At 48.3% G+C, this 2,788-nt stretch overlaps 1 protein-coding gene across 1 annotated transcript; it reads left to right on the forward strand.

Annotated features, from left to right (window-relative positions):
- Positions 1 to 202: 202 nt before the first annotated feature.
- EAH_00065590 (AGC kinase TgPKG1, putative) lies at positions 203 to 2,783 on the forward strand (the record flags this gene model as incomplete). The annotated part of the gene is made up of 8 exons (XM_013392819.1): positions 203 to 327; positions 536 to 784; positions 973 to 1,221; positions 1,472 to 1,638; positions 1,750 to 1,789; positions 1,890 to 2,063; positions 2,317 to 2,410; positions 2,590 to 2,783. Coding segments are annotated over 8 exons (1,292 nt in total), but the record flags the coding sequence as incomplete, so codon positions are not given.
- Between the last annotated feature and the right edge of the window lie 5 nt (positions 2,784 to 2,788).

Consider the following 2,788-nt stretch of genomic DNA (forward strand, 5'->3'; position numbering starts at 1 on the left):
AAACCCTAAATCCTAAACCCTAAACCCTTAGTGGTTAAATCTAACTGTTAAACCCTAAGCCCTTGCTGCTAATCGCTAAACCCTAAACCCGAATCTGTCTTGAAGAGTGCAGCATACGGGTTTAGCCTTGATCCGACGCGTGAGGGTGTTGCTTCTGGGGATTAGGGTTTAGGGTTTAGGGTTTAGGGTTTGGGTGCTGCAGCACTGCAACAGAGCAAGGTGTTTGCTTCCTTCCCTACGGAGCAGCTGAGCCGTTTGATTGGATCCGTAGTTGTTAAAGACTACCCAGAGAATTATCTTATATTAGACAGAGAGAATAGAACCAAGGTTAGCAAACCCTAAACCCTAAACCCTAGTAGGTGCTGCTTCTGTGCAGCTACTGGGGATGGTGGCGCTTGCGCGCCTCCACCGTCAGCTGCGATGCTGCTTATGCGTAGCTGCTGCTGCTGCTGCTGCTGCTTTTAAGGTCTAGGGTGTTGCTTCTTGGGATTAGGGTTTAGGGTTTAGGGTTTAGGGTTTGCGGGGGTTGATTCAGGCATCGGCGTCTGCGCTGTTCTCGGCGCAAGGCGTTCGTTTCTTTTTTGTGTTGGAGGGAGAGGTCTCTGTCTATGCTTACAAGGAGACCCCCAGCAGCAGCAGCAGCAGCAGCAGCAGCAGCGGAGAGCCTCATATGGAACTGCACTTAGTAGACACCCTGAAGAGGGGTCAGGCGTTTGGAGATGAATATGTTTTGTCTCCTAATAAACCCTTTGCACATTGCGTACGAAGCAACGGGCCCGCTAAGGTAAGACAAACCCTAAACCCTAAACCCTAAACCCTCAGGCCAACAGGAACTAACGACTAAGCACGACTTAACAGGCGTTGGCACAAGTTGCAAAGGGTTTAGGGTTTAGGGTTTTTAAGGTCTAGGGTGTTGCTTCTTGGGATTAGGGTTTAGGGTTTAGGGTTTAGGGTTTGCGGGGGTTGATTCAGGCATCGGCGTCTGCGCTGTTCTCGGCGCAAGGCGTTCGTTTCTTTTTTGTGTTGGAGGGAGAGGTCTCTGTCTATGCTTACAAGGAGACCCCCAGCAGCAGCAGCAGCAGCAGCAGCAGCAGCGGAGAGCCTCATATGGAACTGCACTTAGTAGACACCCTGAAGAGGGGTCAGGCGTTTGGAGATGAATATGTTTTGTCTCCTAATAAACCCTTTGCACATTGCGTACGAAGCAACGGGCCCGCTAAGGTAAGACAAACCCTAAACCCTAAACCCTAAACCCTCAGGCCAACAGGAACTAACGACTAAACTAAACCCTCAGGCCAACAGGAACTAACGACTAAGCACGACTTAACGGGCGTTGGCACAAGTTACAAAGGGTTTAGGGTTTAGGGTTTAGGGTTTGTTTTGACTCAGCTGAGCTGTGCGACCGTTCCAACGGGTGACGCATGCACTAGGATTTAGGGTTTAGGGTTTAGGGTTTAGGGTTTGTGTGCAGCTGGCCTTGCTGACGGCGAGTGCATTAACTGCAACCCTTGGAGGTCAAGACATCGATGAGACTCTAGACTATAACAACAAATTGGCTATAACGAAGAAGATGTATATCTTTCGTTATCTCTCTGAGCAGCAAACACAAACCCTAATCCGCGCATTTAAAACCGTTAGGTAAGAACGCACCTAAACCCTCGAGGGTTTAGGGTTTAGTCGGGCTTATTAGGGCTTTTTAACTACTTTCTAGGGTTTTTAGGGTTTATTAGGGTTTTGAGGGTTTATCAGGGTTTTGAGGGTTTATCAGGGTTTGGGAGGTTGGCGGCGGGTCAGGGGGTTTGCTTGCTGCGGGTTTACGGGTAGGGTTGTCTAGGGTTTAGGGTTTAGGGTTTAGGGTTTAGGGTTTAGGGGTTGGTGTTTGAGTGCAGGGTGAAGTAGCGATTCTGAAGGGGGGTCGCCGAGTGCGCACATTGGGGCGTCATGATTACTTTGGAGAGAGAGCTCTTCTTCATGATGAAAGAAGAACAGCAACAGTAGCAGCAAATAGCGCTGAAGTAGATTTATGGGTTGTAGATAAAGATGTCTTCTTGCAGATCGTCAAGGTACAGCCAGCCCCGCAAACCCTAAACCCTAAACCCTAAACCCTGAAAAAATTCACGAAAAACCATCACGGGAAACCCCCATAACCCTCAGTTGCAGCCAAACCCTAAACCCTAATTGTATACAAAGAACGATGACTTCTGAAACCCTAAACCCTAATTATGCTCCACACGAACACGCTACGCGCAAATGAGGGTTTGAGCTAGGGTTTAGGGTTAAGGATTTAGGGTTTAGGGTTAAGGGTTTGTGTCGTAGGGCCCTATGCTTACCCACTTGGAGGAACGCATTTGCATGCAAGACACGAAAGTTGAATTTAAAGATCTGCAAGTCGTTAGAGTCGTCGGCAGAGGTAAAGGGTTTAGGGTTTAGGGTTTAGGGTTTAGGGTTTAGGGTTTAGGTGCTGTTTTCTTGTGTGGGGAGTCGTTGATTTATTTTGTTGGCTTAGAGGAGGCGTGTTTGACGTTCGATGTTCGATGCATGTAGGGTTTAGGGTTTAGGGTTTAGGGTTTAGGGTTTTGGGGTGTACAGGGACCTTTGGAACTGTGAAGTTGGTGCAACATATTCCTACGAAGATTCGCTACGCTTTGAAATGCGTCTCGAGAAGAAGTGTTGTCGCGCTAAATCAGCAAGACCATATCCGTCTAGAGAGAGAGATTATGGCGGAGAACGATCATCCCTTCATCATTCGACTCGGTCAGAAGGGTTTAGGGTTTAGGGTTTAGGGTTT

This window comes from Eimeria acervulina, genomic scaffold (assembly GCF_000499425.1).
Source record: "Eimeria acervulina Houghton genomic scaffold, Eah_scaff2229, whole genome shotgun sequence".
Taxonomy (NCBI): domain Eukaryota; phylum Apicomplexa; class Conoidasida; order Eucoccidiorida; family Eimeriidae; genus Eimeria; species Eimeria acervulina.